Raw genomic sequence first — 24,763 nt, forward strand, 5'->3', positions numbered from 1 at the left:
CAAACTAGAAGCTGTGCCCCTATCATATAGGGTATCTGTATTAGGGTTGGGCCGGATATCCGGACATTTTCAACAAAAATCTCTGTTTTTTTAAATCTTAAATGGCTGTAATTTTCTTATTATTGAAGCTAAAAGAACAATTTTTTCTGAATATGTTTATCTTTATCTAAATTTTATATTAGAAATCTCAAAACATAAATTTTGGCGGTGGCAGCAGTACTTGGCAGCTGCCAGCCGCAAACCGACGGTTGGCAGGTGAACGGCAACGGATTTTATGAAATTATAATTGATATATAAAAAAATTTGAAATCTTCAAGTAAAAATTTTTGGTCACAGGAACCGCTTAAAGATTTGTGGAGACTTAGAGGTTCAGGACTTGCAGATTATACCTGGAACCTGAAATCGACTTGAACACCTATATTACATATGAGGATGTACGACCATAGGATATTTTAAATTTAGAAAACATGAAATGCTTTGTTTAAGTAAAAAAATATTTTTACTTTTTACCTGAATGACCTGACCAGAATTTTGCTGGCAATTTCAACTCTCAGTTATGTGTCATACCCATATTTCGAAAGTCACTCAGTTATAGCCCTCTACCTTTTATGCACAGAAAATAGGATAGAAAAAAAACAAGGGGGGGGGGGGGCACTGGGGCAGGCATACAACGCCACCTCCCTGCCCATCCTCTAACCATTATAGGTTGATATTACAGATTGAGGGTAGTAATAGTTAATTAGATTTATTTGCTAAGAAGAAAGATCATTAAATAATTACTTAATTTTTAAGTTTTAACCTTAATTTTATCCTATTATATAAAGTAGTAAGCTTTTTTTGTCTGTAGCGAAGGATCTCGCTAACCGCTAAACCGATATAGTTCTCCTTTAGAGTGAAGCTTCTTATAGGTCACAGGGTGGTTTTAGGCTGTTTAATTTTTATTAAAAAAATCGTTGTAAGGTTTTATATTATTTTTCTGCACTTTCATGTCCCTACTAATATCCCTAGATACTAGAGACGCAGCCGCTAGTATAATATAAAACACCAGTTTATGAAGAAATTTTTTTTGCGGGTATAGTCCCTTTTGTGGCAACGCCCCTTAAAGAGCGATTATTCGTATTTTCACGGTAGATTTTCCCCTATTTCTAGCCCCTCGCGGGGTACTCTAACCTTGCGGGGCCAATTGCCTAACCCTGCGGGGCAATCACTTAACCAAATATAACCTAACCTAAAATAACCTATTAAAAGCAATTTTAAAAATACTACGAATCGCCTCTTAAGGTGCGTTGCCACGAAAGGGACTATATCCTTTTTTGATACTTTAATATGTAGTAATTTCGCCGGTTATCCGGTAATTAGGCCGGATATTTGCCGGATACCCGGCGTTGGCCGAATATCCGGCCGGATACCGGATATCCGGCATTTGAAATCAGCCGGATATCCGGTATCCGGCCAAAAAAATATCCGGCTCAACCCTAATCTGTATGCAAATATTTTTTTTAATTGCCAAACTCCATCCGTAGAAAGAATTTAATCTAAAAATAAAATTGTCTAAAACCTTTCAATGTGGAAGCTTTACTAAAAAGGTAGTAGTTTGTTATTGAGATCTTAAGGTTCAGACAAAAAAATACTACTTTATATTATAGGTCTCTAAAACCGATCTGTAGGCCTTCTAGATCAAAACCTGGAACCCAAATGTTTCCGTCACAAAAATAACCCAATAAATAATCTATAGTCTAACTTTAAAGCCAAGCATCATAATCAAGCGATAAACACCCCTCTCCCCCACCCCACCCCCCTCCCTAGATTGTTCAGACATGGGTGTATTTGTGTGTGTGTGCCGTTTACTGGTAGTCTGGTACAGACTGAGAAAATGTGCTAGTTAAAATCTGACTAAAATAATATGCGACTCAATTATTCATCAAATGGAATTGCTTTGTCTAAAAATTTTCCAATTATCAATTTATAAGAATTAAATAATTGTGAAGCTATTATTAAGAAGAGTAGAGAGGGGGTCATTTCATATCATTTTCGTCTAAATTAAACTTGTGATTAAGTGTCGTTTAAAATTTAATAAAAGGGGGTGGTTGGTTTTAGGTATCAAAAGGGATTATGAAATATGAATCCCCAACGATGATGATTCGTAAAATTAGCATTTCTATATCTGTAGATTACTATAAGAAGGCCATAACTGGTATTGATCTGTATTCTTAATTTGATAATCAAATTATATAACATAGATGACGAGAAATGCCCTCCCTTCCCCCCAATTATTGTAAAGATTTTATTAAGAATTGTTGTAAACAAATAATAGAGTGCAATTAATGATAAAATAGATTGAAATCTTTTCATTAATTTAACAGTGATCTTTAGAGGCACTATGTGCCCAGCCAATGCAAAAACTCCAAGATTCCAAAAAAATCATTTTTGAATATTGACCAATTTTAAAGTTTTAGGTTAATCTTTGTCATATTTGAGAAGGATTCCCAAAGCTAGAGGATTACTTATAATTTTACAGCTTCGAGAAGTAGCCTACCTAGATAATTAGGATTTTGTAATAAAAGCCTGACTATTGAAATTACATTTTATATGCAAACTTTAAATTATCGTCAAACTACCAAAAATTGAGCTACAGTAATATGTTATACCTTTTTTGAAAGCTTATTGAATATACTATACGATTTTAAATTATTTTTAATGCGTTTACTTATAAAACTTATTTAAAAATTGATGTCAAAGCATTCCCCCTTAAAGAATCAGGAATTATAATATTTTGTAATGATACTCTCAAATTCAAATAGTTTGATCTTATTTCAGCTAACGATGCCGCATATCAGACCTTAACACATGTTTAACCAAGGCACTCAGTGAATGAATCCCGTTGGTTTCAATGGCGGCATCGTTAGCTGAAATTTTTTTTTCGCATTTTTGTAGGAGCGGTCGGACCCATTTTGTAGCAATTTTAACACAAAAATAAGACAAATTAAAATAACTTTTTTTACAAATCATTTTATTGTGATATTTATAGTTCTCAATGCAATTTTTTGATACAATCCCTTATTCTTATTGCTTAAAGTCTTTAAAGGATATCCTTGCCCCCCCCCCCCACCCCCGGAGCGTTGGGGGAGGCCCCCCATGCACACGCCTAGGAATATTTATTTAAGCTATGTAATCGAACCTGTTGCTTTTAATCAATTACCATTCTTTTTAAATCAAATGAATAATATCTTAAATGTTTCAATTCAATAAAACTAAAACCTATTTCACCCCATATGCACGCCCTAAAGAATTAAGAGTTAAGCAAACTTGTAAAGAAAATAAAAGATTTAAGCAAATTTGTTAATAAATGTATGAAGGCCTAGGGATCTAAAGGGATAAGAGAATGGCAGTTAAATTGATGTACATTACCAATAATGATACACAAACTTACCCTTCTGTAGATTACAATTATTGGTTGAAAAGTTATGACACTCAACTTAATAAACAAACAAGAAAATGTTAATATAAAACTTTAGGGACTAGAGTGAAAAACAGCCCAATGTCCCCTTTCTTTCTGATAAAGGCCCTAAAAGGCCCAGACAATCAATCCTTTGATTTTAAGGCTTTTGGATTAAAGTTTTTTGTGCTTTTGGGATGATTTGTGATATATTTGCTTTAATTTTTAAAACAAGGATTGTTTTGTCTATAAGTAGTGCAGCAATAACAGGTCAATTCTTAATGAAATAGTACAGTAAAATGGGTTATAGGAAAATAGAAAATTATTTTACAAAATGTTTTTAACATGTTTCCTTGTTTATAGTTATTGATGTCAACAAATCCAGGGATGAGGGATCTAAAGGGATAATTTAATGGCCGATAAATTGATGAACTTATCCAACGATGATACACAAAATTACCCCTTCTGTAGATTACAATTAGTGGTTTAAACATTTGGACACTCAACATTTGAAAAAAAAACAATTAAAATTCAGTAAAACCCCCTAAAGTTTCTAAACCAATGGATAATTAAAAGTTATTATAACAGCCCAATGTCCCCTCCCTCCCTTAAACAAATCAATTGATAAATAAGTATTTCATTGATAATTTAAGGTGGGGGGGGGATGTGGTGACTTGAAACACGACATACCAGCAATTTTATTTTGGGCGCAACTCCCTTAGTTTTAGAGATAATTGGGTAAAATCTTTTGGGTTGTGTCACCAGTCACCCCAAGTTCTCATCAAATTCTCATTTATCAAGATATATCTTAAATTCAGTGCTTCTCCTGTGCTTTTAAGATATTGGACCCAATTCGTTTTAGGTATCTTTGAAAAAAAGCGGCGGGTCCGTAGCTCCCGCCGTTTTCAGCCGCCGCCAAAAATTTTTTTGCATTTCTCGCCGAATTAGGCAATTTTAAATCATTTGAGATAATGTTGTTTTTTAGACGGCGGAAAATGGCGGTTAACGGCAGGAGCGGCGATCCCGCCGCCGTTTTTTTTGAAAGATACCAAAACTTGGGGTAATTAGTGACCCAACCCAAAAGATTTTACCCAATTTGAAGCAAAATTAACAGAATTATGAAATTTTGTTTTATATTGGAATTCTGGGCACATAGTGAGAGGGTTTCAAAATACTTTTGAAAAGAACAATATTCGGTTCTGTTTTCAATTTAGTTTCCTGGCTTGAAAAAAACCCTGTTACGAGTTTTAAAAACGTTAGAAACTTTGCACCATTTAACCTTAAAAATTATGAATTAAAACGTATTTTAAAAAGTCAAGGGGGGGGGGGGAAAGTTCTGACACTTTTGCGTAAACAGTGATTATAGGCTTTGTCTTTGGACTGAGAGGATAGGTTATTATGGATAAAATCATACTTTTCTGATGATTTCCCCCAGATTTAAGATTTTTTGGATAGGCCTCCAGGTTCCGGAGCTTCAGGCCTCCAGGTGGTCTCTGTACAGGTAAAAATTAAAAATAAGATTTTTTTTTGAAGAGTTAGAAGTTAACTTATAAAACAAAATATACTTCTTTTTGATTTTTATTCACATCTTTGAAGAAAAAACATACATATTTTGTCTTATAAGCTGACATCTAACTCTTAAAAAAAAATTTTTTTTTCATTTTTACCTGTAGAGAGACAACCTGGAGGCCTGGAGCTCCGGAACCTGAAGGCCTATCCAAAAAATCTTAAATCTGGGGGAAATTCATCATATAAGAATGATTTTATCCCTAATAACCTATCCTCTCAGTCCAAAGACAAAGCCTATAATCACTGTTTACGCAAAAGTGTCAGAACTTCCACCCCCCCCCCTTATTTAAATAAAAAAGTAATTTTCTCATTTTATGTTAAAAATGTAACTACAGTGTTTTTTTTTTTATGAGCACTTTTTTGAAAGCAATTTTACCCCACTTATAGTTATCAGAATTTAATGATTAATGGCTTATTTTCTTCGTTTTTTAAGGGAAATTATGAAACAACAAAAAAAATTACAGTTTTTGTTGAAATGGAACAGTAAAGTTGAAAATTAAAAACTTAGGTGTCAACATCTAAAAATGGTTTTAGCGCATTTTTCTTATGCTCAAATAATCAACCTTTTGCAAGAATGGCTGCTAAACACTTCAAAGTTGAGATATAGAGCTAAAAATGTATACAGATACTATTAGGGACATGTACTAGAACATATCAAAGTTTGAAGGTCATATCTCAACCAGGGAGGGAGTACTGGCCCCCCAAAGTCGACTACAGAAAATCCATTTTTTTAAAAAAGTGCTCATAAAAAAAAACACACTGTATATAGAATACGTGGATACTTTCAATGAAATACCCAGACATTCTTAAAATCAGTGTCAGTGTAGAATGCTTATCCTTTACTCCCACAATTATAATATGAATTTAGTTGAACTTGTGGCAGTATGGTGTTTGATCAATATAATATAAGTGTATCAAATATAAAAAGGAAGGAAAACAGGTTAATTAAGTGTATTTCTATATACATGTGAATCAGCTAAGTATGAAAGTTACAGGATAGGAGATAATAAATATAAGTAGTGTAGGACGAGAGTGTGCCTAAGTCCAAGCCATTTAATTGTGCATATTGTTAGGCCTCTAACATAAGACATGCACAATTCATGTCAAGTACAAAGGAACCTAAATTTAAACTATACATTGCATGCTAAAATAATAAGTCATATTACCTTTAAGCCAGGAGAGAAGGGAGAAGAACCAATAAGTTCAAGAGTTAATAAATAACTAATGATTTTAGTGATTACAAGCTATAAAGATATCTAAGGGTTTTTTTTAATGCAACCATCTCGTAATCAGTGAGCAAATGGCACTTAGAATTCGAATTTCCATCTGAAATTTTACATGAGTAATCCTTGGTAGGTCTATTATCCCTAAATCAAACAAAAAGTTGGATAAGTAAAGGCTAACGGCTGGTGGCTCAGCCGTTAAGCCATTTTTTGGATATCTATATTGCAAATTAGTCATGAAACCTATCTCCACATAATATTCTTTTCCACTTCAAAACGCTTTCAAACGGTTCTAGACGGTAGCTGTTGGTACTAGAAGTTTCAAAAATGGTTATTGCTATCATTTAACATGAATTAAACCAAAAATATGTTTTAAAAGTTGATTCCTACGTAATTTATGATGGATTTACCCTGAAAATAGGCTAAAAACGGCTAAACGGCTGAGGCGCCAGCTGTTACTTTTCCAACTTTTTGTTCAATTTAGGGAAAATAGACCTACCAAGGATTACTCATGCAAAAGTTTAGATTGAAATTCGAATTCTAAGTGCCATTTGCTCACTGATTACGAGATGGTAGCATTAAACCCCCCCCCCCCCCCTTACTTGGATTTGGCGTTCTGTCTGTTTATGACAGTATCTGTATGTTAAGCGAGCGCTTAAATAGATCAGTAGCTTTAGGTATGATTAGTTTACAGAAAAAGTTACATGGTTATTTAACAATGGGTACATAGTTCAATATAAACATATAACATTGGTTAATCACATATAAATTACCATAGGTTTGCCTACATTATCCATATATGTAAGTATATTGATAAGAAATAGGCCTAATAATGCATAAAAACTGCCTAAGAATTGCCTTTGATAGTAATGACTTGTCCCCTGAGATGAGTCTTCTAATTAGAGGGATCCTGTCAATCAAAATTAGGTGTATATCTCTGTTGTACATATTTATAATTAAGATCAGATAAAATTAATCTAGAAGCGAAGCTTTTCTTTAAAAGTAACGTCCATATGTTCAATTTATTTGAAACTTAGATCTCGCATCTACAGACTGATAAAATGGGGTATTCCTATCCAGTTTTATGTTTAGGAATGAATATTTTTGCCCGAGGGAATAAATGATGGAGCGATAAATCTTCCAAATTAAAAAGAAAAAAATCTTTGAATTATTGGTCAGTTTAAGTTCAAAGATTTTTTTTCATTGTAGAAATTTAACTTTTTTAAAAATTTTGTATAAAAATCTTCTAACAAAAAAAATTATCATAATCCAAGATGGCATCAATACATGTAAAATAATATTTTCAAAACAAAAAATTTAAACTGGAATATCTTTTTTCACAGATTGAATTTCAAAAATCGGTCTGACAGTTTTTCCAAAGTCGGGAAGATCTATCGAATGGAAAAGGTTTGAAACCGATAGAACATTTCTTTATACTAAAACATATTTTTTCTCACGTTTTTTCCCATGCTCAGGAAAAAATTATACCGGGGAAAAAATGACATCTCTGGGAGAAAAGAAGAATATTTACATCCACTATTTAAGGGGTCGTTTATGTGAGAATGTCTATTTCAGCTGGCTAATATAACGAAACCACACTTTTCCCCTTCTCCTACCGGATGAACGATTTGACCAAAATGATGTTCGTGTTGAGTTTGTAAGGGGATGGGATGGGGTAAATAAAGGTGGATGGGATGGAGTAAATAAAGGTGGATGGGGAGAAACGTTATTTTAAACAGCTACAAGTTTAATTTTATTGATAAAATAAAGTAAAAATAAAACCATTTGTACTATATACTTATGTACTATGTTGTTTAAATTTTAATCATTCTTTCGTATTACTACTTAATTCATACATTAAAAAATAGGAACAAATACTTTGTTTTTTTAGTTCTGATATAGGAACCTTCAAAAATTGAAGCATTTTTGTAAATATTTTAGGTTTTTGTTGGGCTAAATAAACAAAAAATATAAAATAAAACCACAGTTAATGAGAAGAAAAAAAATTTAAAGTTTTATCAATTTTAGTCCAAACCATCAAATATTTTGTTGAGTTTAATGTTTAAAAAATATCAATCTCTCCTAAAAAAAATTATATACCTTATAATGATTTGTAATGTTTTTTTTCTGTTTATCAAAGAAGCCTTATTTTTGACTGGCGGAAATGTTTGAGAAACTAAAGTCCAATGTAGCTTCGAAACTGATTTATATCCATTGAAATAAAACCGGTTTTCAGCAATTACAAAACTGCTTTTCATTTTAATATCTGCGAAAAGCTGTGTATAATTCGATGTGAGAAATAATCTAATGACCTTTTTAAAGCTCTCCATATGAAAATTATTTGGGGGACTTGAAAAATTCATAACAGATATTTCCCTTGTTAAAGTACTTTAAATTTTTTTGAGGGTGGGGAGGGGGGGGGGTTGGAGTCATAGAAGGCCGCAAAGCGAGTCGACTTTTTTACCTCTCCACAAAGAAAATTTACATAGATGAATGGGAATGGTTATCCCGCCTACTTCATTTTGTTTGGATTGGATCTAGTATATTCCTCAATGGACGTCCCAGCCCTTGTCTAATATATATTAATATTTCAGCTCAGTCTTACCGTGCGGAGAAGTCTCGAACTCGCCGCCACGTTGCCGAATACACACACGTAGAGGCAGAGTGTCCTTTCATCGACTTCGACCAACTTCTAGACAGGAAAATTAAGCCATTGGACATTAATTGTTTAAGTATAGATTTATAATCCAGACAAATACCTGGCCCAAGTAGTGGAGATCCTTTTTTGTCTGCTATTAAACAGTATTTTGTCCTCCTGTAGGGACTCTGTGGCTGTGTTTTTATCTCCGACACTATTATCTGATTTTAAAGACCCAATACAAAATCGGGACAGGGTCCCTGCCCCATGTGCAGAGATAGGGTTAAGACAATAGACAATAAAGTAAGATTCTGCCCAATTATGTTGAATAATGAAATCCTTTTATCCCCCCCCCCGCCAAGTTGAGATTTCTCACAAAAAAAGATACATATATCTAGCTCCTGGGCGGTGAACTTTTTAATTTTTGTGTGAATCTAATTTAAAGTAAAAAAAGTACCCGTTTTTTCACAAATATGATTAAAACTGCTTAAAATTGGGATGCATAAAAGGAGGTTTCAAATAAACTTGAATACTCCAACTTGATGATACATTTTCCTGATTGTCTTTAAAACAAGATAAAATAATGGCTTAACCACTGCACTAACAGGATTGAAGACCTAGTATGTGATGTAGTTGATCGTGTGCTGGCTGGTCCGTACGGTCATCTTGTTCATGAACTTAACCCAGACTTTAAACCACCTAAGAAACCCTTCAAGAGGTAAGACTTAAGAAAAATATTAAAAGATTGATGGATCATGGAAAGAAAACGAAGTAGCGGGTCTCGTCTTATTTTCGCAGTAGCTTTTTTCCTTTTTCTAGTCCATACAGGGGGCTCTAGCCCTGTGGGGCAATCATTATTTTTTATCTTACCTTAAATAACATATCAAAAGCTTCTGTGACAAAAAAATTACGAAACATGCTACTTCGTGTTCTTTCCATGATCCAGATCGACCAGGGGGGGGGGGGGAGTTCTGACACATTCGCGTAAATCTGGTGTATAGGCTTTATCTTTGGACTGAGAAGATAGGTTATTAGGGATAAAATCATTCTTTTATGATGAATTTCCCCCAGATTTAAGATTTTTTTTGGATAGGCCTCCAGGTTCCGGAGCTCCAGGCCTCCAGGTGGTCTCTGTACAGGTAAAAATTAAAAATAAGATTTTTTTTTTGAAGAGTTAGAGGTTAACTTATAAAACAAAATATGCTTCTTTTTGATTGTTATTCACATATTTGAAGAAAAACCATACATATTTTGTCTCATAAGCTGTTTCATTTTTACCTGTACAGAGACCACCTGGAGGCCTGTAGCTCCGGAACCTGGAGGCCTATCCAAAAAAATTGACCGCAGACACGTAAATTTATCTCGTGTTAGCTAATACAAAGATTGGTTTGCTTTACGGATTAGAACCGGTTAAAATAAAAAACAAGGTTGACAACATCCATAAATAGCGAAGCACAAGAAAAATATGAGTGGAAGAAGTGAGTTATTGAGTAGAAAGAGAGAGAATTGGTTAGCCGTTTCAATTAAATTCTACATTTGTGCGCTGCACTCCTTATTATTATGCACGTAGTCAACCTTGCTTACTGTTGAATATGAGTCAAGTTTAAGTGTAATTTCAGTGGCGTGTGATATAGGGGGGTCTCAACACTTCCCTTAAAATTTTAATTGTGAAGACCTAACTTTCATTCCCCCCCTGTGCACGCCCCTGTGTAATTGTGTCTAATTTTAGACTGAAAAGAAGATTAGTATCACGGTTACTTTTGAATAGTTAAGTTAAGTCACCCTGTGTTATAAACTCAGTTTTTTGTGTGTGTTATTTATAGTGCTAAACATACATACTTTCAAATTATAGTGATAGGGGAAGATTTGTTAAATACAAGGACAATTATGCCCATAAATTGTGCTGTAATAACAAACTACCATCAAAGTTAACCAAAAATATTGTATTATATTAGCAATCCTATAATATAAAATAACTAGATTTGGCTCGATATAACTATCTCCCTATTGGCTAGTTTTCTATATGTATATCTATCTTTTTCTCAATAAATCTATTTTACTCACCCGGCATTACTATCTAAAAGAAAGTAAATATTTAATAATTTAAATGATTTTAAAAAGATTTTTTAAATTATATTTTTTTCTTTACATTACCATCACCAAAGGGTTAATAATGATGATTACAATTTTAGTTTAATATTTGAACACACAAAATGTCGCCACAATCGAATTCTTTTAAAACAGAGTTTTCTTAAATTTATTATATTATAAATTAAAATTTTCTTTTTTATTATTAGAAATTAAATACATCAATATAAGGTAAATAGCAACATGAAATAAAAAAAAGAAATTTATTTTTAATAAAGTAAAATAATGGGTCTTATCGTTCTGGGCAATGAGAGTTTATTATGGATTATTGGAGCACTATGAGTTTTATACACCTTAAGGTTGGAAGATTCGAGCTCGATTATAGACGTTTATTTCCTATATAGATCTGTCATGGATCTTGATGCAATACCGCAGGCTGTTTTGTACATGTTAAAAATTGGAAGATTTCATTAAATAAAAGCAATCGCAAATATACTTAGTAAATAATGCTGATCCGAATTGGTTGTACTTTTCAGAGAATGTCTATTGTGGTTTTAGTCTTTGTCTGTCCACCCTAGCCTTCCCCTAGAAGCCAGGGGCAAAGCAACTTCCTATAAAATTAAGAAAAAACTTTAACTAATGTAATTGACACGGTTATGCAGACTAAGGGAAGCCCAGACTGACCGATGGATGGTCATATGTGACCCATTTAGAGAGTAGCTGTTGCACTAGAATTTTGTGTTTGTAATGGAAAAATATAATATCGATGTTATTATTGCGTTACTTTATTAAATATTGTTTATTCTGTGTGATGGTCTTGGGTTTAGCAGTGTTAATATGGCTTGATAGAAAAAATGTCAGGTTTGTAGCCTTACTATTATTCACTTTGTCATGTCAGTCCGTTACACTATGGGGGTATTGTTATTTCTCGGTTTCTGGTCAAGATAGAGGGTTTAATTTTTTTTTTATATATTAATAATTCCTATTCTAGGTACATAATGTGCATCTAGCAAACCCTTTAAATAAATAAATTTAAAAATAGTTTAGACAATAGTATAGACTAAATGACCATTTGTCATTAGAATCTTTACTGAAAATTTCAGCTGGCTACCTTCAAAGCAGCCGGAAAAATCGCATCTTTTACTGCAGCACTACGGACAGACGGACGGAATAAAAGAGAATCAAGTTGTTTCGCTACTAAAAATAAAAAACATTGCTGAACAAATTTTTTTTATCTAGAATGAGATATGAAGATGCTATTCAATGGTTGAAGGATAATGATTATAAGAAAGAGGATGGAACTTATTATGAAATTGGCGAGGATATCCCAGAGGTATTATTAAACTCGAAGCGTTTATATAACTAGGGTCAGTTCGTCTGTAACGGTTGGCTCTTTTCGTTAATGTAGACATGTTACGTAATAATTGTCCTATCGATTTTAAACTTTGCATGATGATTCCTATAACAGTTATGTATGATTTAGGAAGCGTAGCAACTCTTTAGTCGTAACCAGAAAGTCCGTGCGTTTAAACATGCTGGATATCCTAGATGTATGATTTATTTACAACTGGGACATTAGATCTCGAAAATTGAGACCGATTTAGTCTTAATATTTAAAAAAAACAAGGATGATAACGTCTTCACATAGGCGGTGCAAAAGAAATAAAAAAATCTGCATGTTTTGCATGGACGTACTAACTTTTTGGTAAATATTATATCGTTGCTACGCTCTCGAAGGCGTACCTTACTATTACAGGAAAGGATTTATCAAACAAAGTTTAAATCTATAGGACATTTCTAACATTCACCAATTAAAGATAAGAGCTGTGTTACAAACGGACGGACATACCCTAATTATAGAAATAATTAAGGAGAAACTTTTTAAAAATGATAGACATGTAATCAAATTTTCCATGACTACTAAAAAGTTTTTTTTCTCAATTATGTCTTTTATGTTTGTCATAATAATTGCATTCTCAAAGTGTACATTTGGTAATTGAGAAATGCAGAGATGTAAAGTGATAAGACAATGACCGGTAAATTGATAAACATCCACAATGATGATACACAAAAATACCTCGTCTGTAGATTTCCATTAGTGGTTGAAACGTTGAAACACCCAATTAATAAACTAACCAGTTAAAATTGAAAAACAGTCCCCGAAGTTGGATTTGTGTAATAAACACTAAACAGCACAATGTCCCCTCCCTTCCTGTTGAAATGTAAAAGGGGTAGTTTACTAGTTTCACGAAATGCATTTGAACTTAATTTAATGAACCGCATTTTTTTGCTAGTTAATGGGTTATACTACATTTATATGGCATATATTTGAAAGAATTTCAATTTTCTACCACGTAGTTTTGAAAATTGAAGTTATTTCAAATATATTCCATATAAATGTAGTTTAACCAATTAACCAGGAAAAATTATGCGGTTCACTAATTTAGGTTTAAATACATTTCGTGAAACTATCCCTTTCATTCGCATGTTGCTAAGAATACCTCTGGCTTCAGGCTCTCCGGCAAAGTATGGCGTTTTAACCTGCGGAATAATAGCCGGCCTGCCTGTAACCTTTATAGTGTATGTAATATGTATAGTGAATGATTTGGCCCATAAGCAGGCATAACTCATTACCACGCACATTTGGGACTTCCAAATCGACAATTCCCACTCCAATATAGTTAGGTAATCATATATGCAATGCACCGGTAGTTAAGAGTGAGTGAAATGCCTTGTTCCATAAACAGCGGCGGTTTGAATACAAAGGAGTGACTTCATAATGTCTGTAAAAAAGTCATAAATGTCAAAGATTAGGTAACCACTTTAATTCGGTAAACATTTCGCGGATTTTTAAACAAATGTCTAATATATTTTTCTAATATTTGATGATCTATCTTTTTAGGCCCCTGAGAGGTTTATGACTGACAAAATCAACGAACCAATTATGCTTAACAGGTAGACATAATCTTTCCGTTATGTATTAGCAAATTTTCTTTAGTTTTTATAGAATTTGTCTGAGACAATAAATATGTAAGTATAAGTATAGATGTAAAATCCAGAGAACTACCTGCCCAAATTGGTAAAGGTCCTATTCGTCTGCTAAAAAGTTGCTTTCTGTAACTATCTATCCCAATAACTACTTAATGCTTTTCTATTCTTTTACTTTAATTTTGAGTAATCTTACATTTTTTTAGAAGATAAGATAATGTTAGGAAGGTACCTGATGAGGTATTACCATAGTAATGATAAACAAAATTACCCCTTTTGTGGTTGAAACGTTTAGACTCTCAACTTATTCAACTAACCAATAAAAATTCAACAAAAGTCTCAAATCTATTATGCTAACAAATAAGAAAACGTTAATATAAAAGTTTGTGGACCAGTGTAATAAAAAGCCCAATGTCCCTTCATTCCCTAGTCTATTGACAACAAATCTATTAATTTAGGTTTCCCGCTGAGATCAAAGCTTTCTACATGCAGAAGTGTCCAGATGACCGAAGATACACCGAGTCTGTCGATATTCTGATGCCCAATGTCGGTGAAATTGTTGGTGGTTCTATGAGGTATACCATTTTCTATTAGGTTGATTGATTGATTAATCGATTGCTTTGATTGATTGATTGATTGATCGATTGTTTTGATTGATTGATAAATTGATTGATTGATTGATAAATTGATTGATTGATTGATAAATTGATTGATGATTGATTGATTGATTAATTAATTAATTGATTGATAAATTCATTGATTGATAAATTCATTGATTGATTGATTGATAAATTCATTGATTGATTGATTGATTGATTGATAAATTCATTCATTGATTGATTGATAAATTCATTAATTGATTTATTTGTTGTTTTATCATGTATGTGACTATTGATTATCCAAACTTACCCAACAATGTAAAAATATAAAAGTATCTAATTTAGGGCTGAATATTTTACATAATTTTGAGATATATGATATGCACCTATACATGAAGGAAAGAATAAGAGAGGTGGTGAGGGAAAGAATTCAACTTGGTTGGAAAATATACTCCTGCTGCTTTTATTCATTTTCTTAATTATCCTCTCTTTATGCTTTTCACAAAAAAATTAAATCAGAGGGGTGTATATGTCCTAACATGTTTTTTCTTTCTCTAATTTAAATAAGGGATATTTTTTCATAAGATTTTTTATTATGAAGAGTATAACTATACACCCCTGTTAAATCGTTAATTCTGATACAATTTACTTCTCATAATTAATTAGCATGTTAAAGTGCATTTCCATATATTTTTGTGCATTTCAATTGAAAAGAATAAAGACGTGAACTTTTCATTTTATGTGTTTTAAAAAAGTTTTGTGTATTTTTTAAACTTAATTAAGCAGATAAAAGATAGAATGCCTAGATATTGCCAAATGTCGATATCAATAATGTAGCATCTCCATATTCATTTGGGGGAGGGTTGCTCTCCCTACCCCTTATTTTCAGGTTATTTTAAAACTAATTATGGTGTATTACAGGATGGACAAAAGCGATGAACTGTTGGAGGCCTACGCGAAGGAGGGACTGGACCCCAGCCCATACTATTGGTACACTGACCAGAGAAAGTTTGGCACCTGCCCCCACGGAGGTTGATTTTATTAATTTGAGAAGGTTGCGTGATTTTGACAGACATTGCAACCATTTAAATTAGTATCAGTAACGTTTTCAGGGGTGTACCCTAAAATTTATAAAATTCTTACGAGTTTTGAAACTCCATTTCAACAAAAATAATGGGGGTGTAAGCTTTAAGGGGTGTATTACAGACAACAATAGGAGTGTTTTTTTTAGTTTTAGGGTGTGGATTCATTTCAGGGGGTGTCCAACTCAAAAGTGAAAAGTTTCCCTAAATCGGTAAATTTGCTCGCGTCACTTTCTAACCAAAAATATGGCCGTAATGCTATTCCACTGTTTACCTATTGGCTGAGTTAAGGAGTACCTATCTAGATCTCATATATTTATTCCGTTGAAGGACTCCGTTATATATAATTATAATCTACTGCTTTTTTTAGGATATGGTCTTGGCTTGGAGAGGTTCTTATGTTGGCTGCTGAACAGATATCATATCCGTGATGTTTGCTTGTACCCAAGGTAAAGTACAACTTAGAGAGAGGGGGGGGGGGTAAATGCTAATGGATATAATATATGTGGATATATTGTTGAAAGGGGAAAATAACCAGGGAGTAAGGGAGGGGACAATGGATCGAATATTCAATTTTTAGTAGTCTCAGACTTTGGGTACTGGCTTAAAGGGATTGTGCAAGAATTTAGCAGTTTCTGACCGAGTTTGGGTACTAGCGCATAAAATGCCGCTACTCGTTGTTTTAGTTTTGAATCTAGCAGACAGAGAGTTGAGTATACACGGCCCCCCCTCCTTACTCTATTTCACTCCCCTCTCCTCCCATCTCCCTTTCCATATTTTTTCCCAGCCAGCCAGCAGTTGGCTGGGTCCAATAATCTTGTAAGATAAAAATCGCACTATAATACCTCAATATATTTCATCAAAAACAAGATGTGATTTCGCTTTGCATGATTTTTTTCTTAGTTTATAATTTTCTAAATTTAATGAACAAACCCTTTACAATTTCCTCCAAATTTTATGGATTAGTGTGGATTTCATGGCCTGTCTTTGAAAACTCGAAAATTGAATTAATTGCCCATTGTCCCCTCCCTTACTCCCTTGAAAATAACATAGACCTCAATTTTTGGTCAGAACTTTAATCCAGTAGGAGGGAAGATGATGGGGGGAGAATGGGGAGGGGGTTAAAAAATACCCCTTCTGAAGATTAAAATTATGGTTGGTTAAGTTAAAACACTGATTGGTTGTACGACGTATTTAAAACTTACAATTAATAATTCGCCAAGTCGAAGAATGAGAGAGCATGTTTTCACATCAATTATTCTTTTTAGGTTTATGGGAAGATGTAAGCCTTAGATTGTCAGCCACAGAAAAGATGAACTTTTTGGGATATTCTGTCATATTTATGGATTGGACTCTTTGTATTATTTCACTTACACTTTGTTATCTCTTTGCATTCTTTTCGTATATTATTCACCAAAAGTGTGTACTCTTTGGATTGTCAAATTGTTATTTGTACTCTTTTGACATTTTAGAATAGTTATTTATAGCATTGTATTATAGATAGCTTTCCGCGAATATTATAATGAAAATTTTAATATTAAAACCAGTTATGTTAGCCCCGTGGTGCGGAATGCCCAGGCTAAAAAAAAGGTATCAATTTTATGACTGATTTTAATATTCGTGGAAAATTATTTGTAAAAAACAATGCTAAATAGTATTTTTCGGTATGGCTCAGAATCGGTTCTAATCCCACGGACATGAATCGGTTTCGAAGCTAAATTGGGAAAATCTTTACTTAGAGTAAAATTAAAGGAACATAATTATAGGAACATACTAATTTTAATGTCTTATTGTTTAAGCTATATTTAGCACTTTTTAAAGGTGGTATTAGAAATTCTACAAAATTATAATGTTGAAAGAACATTCTATAAATATCTCCAAAACCACCTTTGCCCTTTTTGCACTCTTGTGCTTTGTTGAAACAAATTTTATTTTTAATTTGATGTTTCTACAATAGAAATATAAAATAGTTATTTCTCGCATCGTATTATAAACAGCTTTCCGCGGAGCTTTCCGCGGATATAGAATGTACAATTATAAGATTAAAATCAGTTTTTTTAGCCCCGAGGTGCCGAAGGCACGGGCTATAAAACTGGTTTTAATCTTATGATTGTACATTTTTATATTCATAGAAAGCTGGATATAATACGATGCTAGACATAGTTTTTTCGTATGAATGAGAACTGGTTTCTATCCACCGGATTCGAATGAATACGAATAACACATTTTCTGAGTCTTGTCATTTTTTCCCTTATTTTTATTTTCTAAATTTCATGTTTTTTAATCCTTAATATTTTTTTAAAAAATATTTAAAGTAATTTTGGTATTATCCTCTTGGAAAAATATTTCTAAGAGGACAACGCCGTATTTTTTTTGTCACAATACACTTTTTGTTAAATTTTTATTCATTTTCTATAACTATCACAAATTTCTTTCTAAATATTTGGACCAAGTCATGAAAACGAATGAAGGTCGTCGCGTAGCCGTCGTTTTCACAGGGGGCTCGTCGGAACCTGAGCCGGAGCCGCACCATCAGACGGCTCCGCAACGCTGGTTTTTTTTCCAGTATGGCTCATCATAGCCGGTACTCAGCCATGTTGGAAAAAAGTATAGCATCGCATTACAGACAATTTCTACGAATGTTAAAATAATAATTTTGTAGCCCGGCCCCTCGGATTTAACAAAACTAGTTAATTAAATCCGATTTTTATTATCCGCGGAAAGCTGTCTATATTATACGATGCGATAAATAACTGTTACTAACTTTAAAAGCTGCTAGTGTCTTGATGTGCATCTAAAGTGCTCACATCAATATCACTTTTTTCGCGCGTTTTCTTTCACAGTTCGCCCCATTTTTTCAAGCCTTAATCTGATATTGTATGGCCGTACTCAATGAAAATAAATTTACCCTTCGTTTTCAGATTTGCTAAAATATATCAGTATTGGTACGCAAAAAAAAATATTTTGTTAATTTTCTCATTGTTTTTATTTATTATGTATACACTATACATGGGAATAAATTATAGTTAATAGTTACTGCTGTCTAATTTAATATTTAGTTCATTTTTTTTGCTTTACAACTAAACATTGGATCTTGTGCAGTTCACGGTAAAATGTTCTTAGTATCGATTATTTTTATGAACTTTAAAGGCTGCTGACGGCCAAATGGCTTAACGTATAAATATGCTCCCCTAAACTTTTAACCGACAAAACGATGTGTGGGCATGACATGTACATTCATCCGTTTTGCAGCTGGCAGCCTGTATTGGAGTTAATCGATGCCAGGAATATTTTACTATGAACTGCACTAGATCCAATATTTTACAAGTTTTGGTGTTGGTCTTCTTATTCTTTTTATTTATTTAGTGATTTCAATCAAAGTGTCTGTTGAACAATAAAGCTACAACCCTGATTTTCAATAGAATGGGAATTTCTATGCTTAACAAGACACTTAGAGTGTTATCCCCAGTTGTTTTGAACATCTCAGTACACCATTTTCGGTTTATATAATAGGTCAGGGGACTTGGTTATGGTTATACAGGTAAACCTCCGATTTGAAGGAACTAGTTATAATGCCAATATTATTAGCTAAAATTGCGGTTGCAATTGTGTCTTTATCAAAGTTTTTTTTAGTAGGAGTGAAAGTGGTATCTCAATGTTGATTCGTTAAATTAGGGATGTCCAACCATATTTTTTCCCCCTTGAATGTCCCGAATTCTAATTATGAAAGAGGACTATCCACGAACAAGAGCAAGTGATTCTAAGCATCTTCCAGCATTGACCCATAGCAATTTTTTTAGTGAATATACTAGGTTTATGTTTAATATTTGCTTTATCGACTAAAAAGTTAGGTTTCACCATGGTTTTATATGAAAAAAACTTTGAAATGTTAAGCATTGTTTGGTGCAATATCATCGAATGTTTTGATGAGTTCAAACTGTTGTTTAAAAGCTTTGACATAAAAGTATATTATTGTGATTAAAAATGTATATTTAGAAAAAGGGTTGGTAACTTGTAAACAGTTTAATTAATGTTCTTTTGCAATTTATAACATTTGATGCTTTTCTGCAGTGTTATTTTATTTTGTCCTATGAACTCAACAAAGCATTTGATGATATTGCTTTAAAAATTGCTTTACATTTTAAAGTTTTTTTCAAATAAAACCACGGTAAAACCTAACTTTTTAGTCGATAAAGCAAATATTAAACATAAACCTAGTATATTCACTAAAAAAAAACTATGGGTTAATGCTGGAAGATGCTTAGAATCACTTGATCTGGTTCGTGGATAGTCCTCTTTCTAAATGTGTTGGCCAAAATAAAACATTTTTGGATCATGGAAAGAAAACGAAGTTGCCGGTTTTGTGGTTTTTTCACAGTAGCCTTTCTCCTATTTCTAGCCCCTGCGGGGGGCTCTAGCCCTGCGGGGCATATTTTCTAACCCTGCGGGGCAATCATTAACATTTACTTAACCTAACCTAACCTAAAATAATCCTTCAAAAGCTACTGTGAAAATGCGATGAAACCGGCAACTTCGTTTTCTTTCCATGATCCACATTTTTTATTCAATTAAAGAATAAGTCATTACTTAATATTTAGTAGTTTTAAAACGTCATCTTTTCCCCTTCCTAATAGTTACCTATTACCTAAAAAATAGGCAAAAAAAATTAAGGTCTTCTTATCCTTTCAGAATTGATGAAAATGTTGTCACGCAGCAGTTTTCTAGCGAGATTAGCCACCCTCACTCCTGCGGTGGCTACCAGGTTAAATTCATGTCCACTGCAGTAGGACAACCTTCCCCCTATGAACGTCCAAGCTTTTTTTATTTTAAGAGGGTGAAATGAGTGATTTTAAAGGTTTGAGTTGGATACTCTTATGTGTTCTAAAAAATTCTAAGGATGGTAAAATATAAAGTTTTATATTTTTATATACACTTACCCCCATTTTGATTTTTTTACGTAAAGATGAAAGATGTATGCTTATTAGCAAGTACTGCAAGCCTATAATTATTTGTCTGTCTGAATCGGACTGTTAGTAATGCTTTGCATTGCAATTTGACTATTTTTATTTGAAAATTCTTACTGTTGAGCATCTATATTTTATTATAGGTTATGATACTGTGTGGCCCTGCAGTGTTTAGATAAAGGGTTTACCCCCTCAAACTATTTATTTTTATTTAAAGGGGTAGTTTTTAGTGCATTTAATACGAAAGAACCGATACAATTCCATAATCTTAACTAATTCACAAATTCACTTTTAATTATTTTAACTCAATTACCAGTCTCCTACTAGATCTCGTAAACTTCTGGGCAATTTCTAAGGAAGTTTAGTATTGGTTAAGGACAGGTTTTAGCTTTCATGGCGAGGGAGAGGACGTGTTACTCTCCCCAATATGTATGACATTGACTGTAAGTGGGGTAGATATTTTCCCAAGGCCGATTTGTGCTTTTTTGATACTGGGGAAAAAAGTTTTGACTTTGAGTGACATTCATTAAAATGCGTCTATACTAAAAGAGCACACATCTTTCTTGAAGTGTAAATGGAAAACAAAAAATGTCTGCCCTATAAGAAGAAAACAAAAGTTTTAAACATTTATTTATATCAAGATTAAATCCTGAAATTTTCAAATTTTCTAACGAGGGTTTAGGAGAAAATTAGATTTGAAAATTTCAAGTTTAATTTTTATCCCCTAGGAGTTACAGCATAATCATGACAAGATAAGCAAAGATTATTTGTTTAAAATTTTGAACAAGTTTGCTTTTATAAAGTTTTTTATAAAACCGCTCCTGAAGGGAGTTAATTAATGGCGATTTTTATCAGTTGCTTTGCTAAGGTCACGGAAATTCAGCCTTAAATAAATCATATAGAGAGCGGTTTTATGAAAGACTTTATAAAAGCAAAGTTGTTCAAAATAAAAATTTCAAATAAATAATAATCTTTGCTTTTCTTGTCATGATTATGCTGAAAATTTCAGGATTTAATCTTGATATAAATGTCTAAAACTTTTGTTTTCTTCTTACAGGGCAGACATTTTTTGTTTTTCATTTACACTTCAAGACAGATGTGAGTAGTATTTAGGTATATACCCAACAATAAATGACTGAAAACTAAGTTCATTTTAGTTGGAACAAAAGCTTATTAAGTTTTCTAGGAGTAGCTGTCGAAGATTTTTATCACGTTAGTCTAGCAAACTGACTGAAAAAAGCTTTCTTTTCCATTTTATATTCTCTTTTTCTTTCAGATCTTCTCATTTTCCCCCCTTTTTCTTTCCGCTCTTCTATTTTTTCTTCCTTTTTCTTTCACCTAATCGCTTCTTCCCTTTCCTTTCCCTCCTCTCATTTCTTTCCCCTTCATTTCTCTTCCTTTACTCTCCCTACTTTGGTACGCAATTTTCCTTGTTCTATTTAGGTCTGTGATAGATGAGAAGTATTATTCCACCTCAGACGCACCTGCCAAACATCCGATGTACAGGTTTATAATCGTCACAATGAATTATCGAAAAATTTGTCGGGCAGCAATTCCTTTGATTGCAAAACCTTTGTAAGGGAGCATTCTTATTTTGCGTTGCAAGAAGATGCGCCTGTTTATAAGGCATGGTACCTATTCCATTTTCTGCAACAAATAATTGACAGTTTAACTCAAAGCGCTTATTAGAGTACAGAAAACCCCACCCCTCTTATTTTGAGTTAAATTAAAAATAACAGAAGACGAGGGGTTAAGGTAACTATCGGCTGCGCCTCTAGCTTCTAGAAGATAGAAGTGTTAGAGAGTGAAAAAATAGCCTAAAACTTCTCAAAATCTAAAATTTTGTCAATTGATTGATTGAAGCTATTTACAACCCCCCTCCCACATCTACAATTTATCCCATAATCTGAGGCATTCTTTTTACTTTATTTTGATGTACTTGTAGTCCAAGTGAGAGGCGGGACTTCATGGCAGTATTTACAGATCTAAACAGACAATTGTCACTAGAAGATTTACCAAAGGTATGCCTAAATAGTTTTAGAGTAGCTGCGCTTATAATATTTAAAATTTAAATTATGTAAGGTAGTATTTTTGAAGCATGGCTTTCCTATAATTAGGGTCGTTGAGTAAGTTTGTCTGTCAGTCCTTTCTTATGTAACGCAATATGAGAAATATGATTTACTCGGTTGCTATTTAAGATAAACTGAAAAAATTGAAAATAAAATTTCTAAGAGGATAACGCCCATTAATGTTGTCATCCTTGTTTATAAGTTTTGTTGAATTTTTGTAGCTCATGGGTTGTTACAACAAGGAAACTGAATTATTATTTTCTAGGAGCTTGTACCCTTGCTGGGTAAGCATATGACCAAGTGTATTCAATACAACGTACCTGACGGCAAGAAGAACAGGTTGGTAGTAATTCTATACTGGGTGCACTTTTGGATTTTAAAAATTTTTGGATCTGTGTTAGACCAAATCATCTATATACTAAAGTTTAAGTAACAGGAGTCAATGTCTGTCTGTCTTTACTGATGGATCTTGCTGAATCGATAAGGTACTCTTTACCTTTTAATGGGACCTGGGAAGGTTTTTAACTTTTTTTTTTTTTTTGGGGGGGGGGGGGAGATTTGGAAGGGAGGCCTCTAAGAGCGTAGCCTCTAGCAATAGATAAAGTCGTTTTTTGTACCTATTTTATTTATAAAAATTTCAATCTACTGAACTTCTTTTTAGGATATCTTCATTGGGCTCTATGCTTTGGCTGGTTAGGCCTATCCTTTCTCCTTTGAATAAAGAGCCCTTAAATGATATGGGCGCAAGCGTCCAAGCTTTTTAATTTGGTTGGGGGGGGGGGGGTACAAATATTTAATTTGCATTGGGGGGGGGATTTGAAATTTGTTGGGAGGGGTTAATATCCTCTTCATAATCTGTTGGGGGGAGGGGGGGTAATTATCCCCCTAACAATTTTTTTTTTGCGGTGGGATATTTTTTATGTATAAAAGTAACTTTTAATATCCTTATAAGGTTTTTAACTAGTTTTGGGGATGGTACCACCACCCTGACAGCCTGCCAAGATTAAAAGGGGACAGAAAAAAAAACTAAAAGCATCCCAGGGCTTCTTTATAATAAATTCGCGTATTCTCCCCTCTTTGCAACAAGAGGTTTAATAAACCAAATTTTTTTGGAAATTTATTTTTGGGAGGGGATTTTTTTTTGGGGGGTTTGGGTTGGTGGTTTCCCATCCCCCCCCCAAAAAAAGGTTATTAACCCTCCCAGGACCTATTAGAAGCTACCCTGTAAAGGAGAGCCGATCGGTTCAGCGCTTAGCGAGATCCTTCGGTACAAACAAACAGGCAGACAGATCTTTAGTTTTAGACGAAAAAAACTTAACTACTTTATATACCTAATAGGATAGGATAATATTTTGTTGGGAATTTAAACGTCATTACTTACAAAAATGTAAATATTTTACCAATTATTTACTAATAGGAAGTTATTTAACAAAGTTCAAATTTGATATTTATGGATATTTTGAAAGAAAAGATCTTGTAAAATAAGATAACTTATACAATTATCGTTGATTAGTTACAAAATCTTCTAATTATTTTTATTTAACTTAACAGTATACCTATAAATATAAAATTTTAGATTTAAAAAAGAATGTAAAAAAAAATTTCTTTGGGGGGGAGGGAAATTTTTTTTTTGGGGGGGGGGGGGTAGTCCAACTCACTATTTTAATTTTAGTTTTAAAAAGAAAAGAAAAATTTTGGAGGTTGGGGGTATTTTTCATTTTATAGGAGGGTTGGGGGTGTCCCACCTCCCAAGAAAATAGTTATAAACCTTCCCGGGACCTATAAGAAGCTACCCTATAAAGAAAACCAGATCGGTTCAGCGGTTAGCGAGATCCTTCGCTACAAACAAACAAACAAACAGACAGACAAACAGACAGACAGACAGACAGACAGACAAACATCGTTCTACTTTGTATTATAGATGTTTTGTATCTCTGGTTATATAGTTGCTCGGATAAAGAAAAACTTTTTTATATAATATAAAAGTTTGACAGATAAAATGTATTTTTTATGCATTTTTGTTTTCTAGTTATTGAATCTATATTATTTATTTTTATTATTTTCCTTAATCTATTGTTAGATTATTTTATGATATGTGTACATATAA

General features: G+C 33.2%; 2 protein-coding genes across 52 annotated transcripts in view; both read left to right on the top strand.

Annotated features, from left to right (window-relative positions):
- AsnRS (asparagine--tRNA ligase) overlaps nucleotides 1-20,314 on the top strand; it is a 55,532-nt gene extending 35,218 nt beyond the window's left edge. The window contains exons 18-27 of one of the 29 annotated variants that reach the window (XR_013883659.1): nucleotides 8,823-8,924; nucleotides 9,470-9,584; nucleotides 12,194-12,287; nucleotides 13,857-13,909; nucleotides 14,401-14,517; nucleotides 15,463-15,572; nucleotides 15,994-16,072; nucleotides 16,892-17,042; nucleotides 19,137-19,164; nucleotides 20,198-20,314. Coding sequence is in view for 1 of the 29 variants with exons in the window: in XM_080175676.1 (XP_080031802.1) it covers nucleotides 8,823-8,924; nucleotides 9,470-9,584; nucleotides 12,194-12,287; nucleotides 13,857-13,909; nucleotides 14,401-14,517; nucleotides 15,463-15,572; nucleotides 15,994-16,072; nucleotides 16,892-16,916 (695 nt within the window). In the remaining 28 variants the exon portion in view is untranslated. Of the gene's footprint in view, nucleotides 1-8,822; nucleotides 8,925-9,469; nucleotides 9,585-12,193; nucleotides 12,288-13,856; nucleotides 13,910-14,400; nucleotides 14,518-15,462; nucleotides 15,573-15,993; nucleotides 16,073-16,891; nucleotides 17,608-18,347; nucleotides 18,660-19,136; nucleotides 19,165-20,197 lie in introns of those variants that run through there. The other 28 variants (XR_013883632.1, XR_013883633.1, XR_013883635.1 and 25 more) reach the window with 28 other exon arrangements.
- Nucleotides 20,312-24,763, top strand: part of LOC145331061 (farnesyl pyrophosphate synthase-like) — a 51,527-nt gene continuing 47,075 nt past the window's right edge. For 22 of the 23 annotated variants that reach the window (XR_013883660.1, XR_013883673.1, XR_013883675.1 and 19 more), the window contains exons 1-4: nucleotides 20,312-20,385; nucleotides 22,031-22,093; nucleotides 22,533-22,608; nucleotides 22,922-22,995. Coding sequence is in view for 2 of the 23 variants with exons in the window: in XM_080175678.1 (XP_080031804.1) it covers nucleotides 20,318-20,385; nucleotides 22,031-22,093; nucleotides 22,533-22,608; nucleotides 22,922-22,995 (281 nt within the window). In the remaining 21 variants the exon portion in view is untranslated. The remainder of the gene's footprint in view (nucleotides 20,386-22,030; nucleotides 22,094-22,532; nucleotides 22,609-22,921; nucleotides 22,996-24,763) is intronic. The other variant, XM_080175680.1, reaches the window with a different exon arrangement.

This window comes from Acartia tonsa, chromosome 11, assembly GCF_053477335.1.
Source record: "Acartia tonsa isolate MP-2025a chromosome 11, ASM5347733v1, whole genome shotgun sequence".
NCBI classification, from domain to species: Eukaryota; Metazoa; Arthropoda; class Copepoda; order Calanoida; family Acartiidae; genus Acartia; species Acartia tonsa.